This window comes from Trypanosoma equiperdum, assembly GCF_001457755.1.
Source record: "Trypanosoma equiperdum strain OVI genome assembly, contig: ctg_372, whole genome shotgun sequence".
Taxonomy (NCBI): Eukaryota; Euglenozoa; class Kinetoplastea; order Trypanosomatida; family Trypanosomatidae; genus Trypanosoma; species Trypanosoma equiperdum.
This window is the reverse complement of record NW_027124279.1, coordinates 2,111-4,150: the sequence shown is the minus strand read 5'-3', so window position 1 is coordinate 4,150 and position 2,040 is coordinate 2,111. Positions and strand designations below refer to the sequence as shown.

General features: G+C 46.5%; 1 protein-coding gene across 1 annotated transcript; it reads left to right on the top strand.

Moving 5' to 3' along the window:
• Positions 1–81: 81 nt before the first annotated feature.
• Positions 82–1,044, top strand: TEOVI_000145700 (uncharacterized protein; the record flags this gene model as incomplete). The annotated part of the gene is made up of 1 exon (XM_067224677.1): positions 82–1,044. One exon carries the CDS (start codon positions 82–84, stop codon positions 1,042–1,044), a length of 963 nt encoding a protein of 320 aa, XP_067080778.1.
• Between the last annotated feature and the right edge of the window lie 996 nt (positions 1,045–2,040).

Sequence of the window (2,040 nt, the reverse complement as noted above, 5' to 3'; positions counted from 1 at the left end):
GGGGGGGGGCAGGGAAACACAGCAACAAGGAAAAGACACGGAAGGCGGAGAGAAGGAAAAGCTGAAAAATAAGAAATTACGATGACGTTGTCGTCCGGGAGCCTCCCCAATTTCTTTCCGAGCCTCGATGGCAGCAACATAAACAACTTCCCGGATGAAGCCCCCACACCAATGCTCTCTATGCGCTATGACGACGGTTTCATGAATCTCGAGAACGGATCGCGACATCCTTCTTCGAACTGCAATACCCCGAGCGTCCGTTTTCACAATGGCCTCGCCTGGGTGGAGAACTGGCAGCTGTCATCCTCTAACTTGGTACCGCAAACACCTCCGTCAGCGGCCATTGGGCCCTCACGTTCCCCATCTTCATTCTCATTGATGAAATACAGCCATGATCCCTACGGTGTGCGTGGTAACAGTCAACCACAAATGCAGCAACGGGCGGCAGGTTGCATGATGGTGGGCCGTGGGCCTTCTCCGAACGGTTGCTCAAGTCCCGTGATGCGTCTCAGTTGTGTGGAGGATGGGTCATCGCGATTCGCACCTGGTCATTCAGCAGTGGTGCCTTCGGCTATTGAACGTCCGCTCTCTCAAACAGGGCAGCGGGAATTCCCTGACGGGCGGCCACGCCGGAAGGGGCGCGCACGTGATCGAACTCGTGGCGGGCGTTCTCTAGCTGACGTCCCACCTCCCACGAGTATGCGTTACTTCCCACCGCCACCACCGTGTTTAGAGAGCATGATTTCTTGTGGCATTTCGCAAGCAACCCTCGTAAAAATCGCGACGAGGTGGTATGAGCGTACCATCGCTTGCGAGCAGTCATATGTTGGCCGCCTGCATGGTGGTTGCGCTGTTCTCCACGGTGCGGCAGCGTTCCGACGGCAACCCATTCTCGGTAGTTTACAGCCGGTGTTGTGCCCCCGCATGGAACTCACGCTGCAGTTTACCTTTGATCAGTGGCTAAAAGCAGCGAGCCGATGGTGGGAGACTGTAATCCGCCCAATGACAATGGAATACCGACTGCCACCGCCCTATGTTTTTTAACCTTTAGAGACACAGAGGGGAAAAGGGAAAAGATTCATTTACATATTTGTTTATTCGTGGGCGTACGAACATTTTCTTTCCGTCTCAGTTGTCAGCAGGTTTGGTCCACTTTCATTTTTCCTCCGTTCATTCCTGCTTACATCCGCATGGATTAAAACATTCGTAATTTTTTTTATTTGGTTTGTTTCTTCCACAGTCGTTGTTGTTTCCCCTATACTTACGGCTATCGTGTTTCGCACAGATAGCTGCAGGCTGTTTGCTACGGGCACCGACATTAGTTTTTTGTTTTCTTTTTCGTTTGGACGACTTTTTTTTTTTTTTTTCCACCTCCCCCTCATTAAGAGTGAGAAATGTTTAACTGTATCGGGAGGTGAACAAATGGGTGTGAATTTAGTGGGGGAATGAGCGGTAATTTAGGAGAGAGAAGAAAAAAAAAAGGGAGAGAAGGTAAGGTAAAGTAAAGGAAAAGGGAAAAAGAAAAAAAACATTATCGTCAAATGGAGGTCGTGCACGTATTGGAACGTATACAAATACATTTACTTTTATGATTCATTTGTGTTTAGCACCTCATCTGAGTTACCCGACTACCCTCTTTTTCTCTTTAGCCACCTTTATTGAAAAAAAAAGGAAAAAAAAAGAAGAAACCCCCAGCGACAAATGTGGTGAAGAAAAGAGGTAAAACGAAAACAAAGCAAAATAACCTCAAAATAATAGTTATTTAATTATGAAACAGGGGCATAATGTTATACGAAAGGAGGAAAAGAGGTGATGGCGGGGGAACAGGACACACAAGCATACGCACGCACACAAGCACACACACGAAAAATGAGAGAGAGAGAGAGAAAAAAAAAAAATAAAAGTGAAAGAAATTAATTAAAATAGCCAAATAGAGATGAGGGAAACAAAGGGAAAGAGAAAAAAATAAAAAAAAAAGAACGAGGAAAGACAAAAATGATAGGAAACTAGCTGAAGTTAGAAACCAACAAGAAGTGAAGG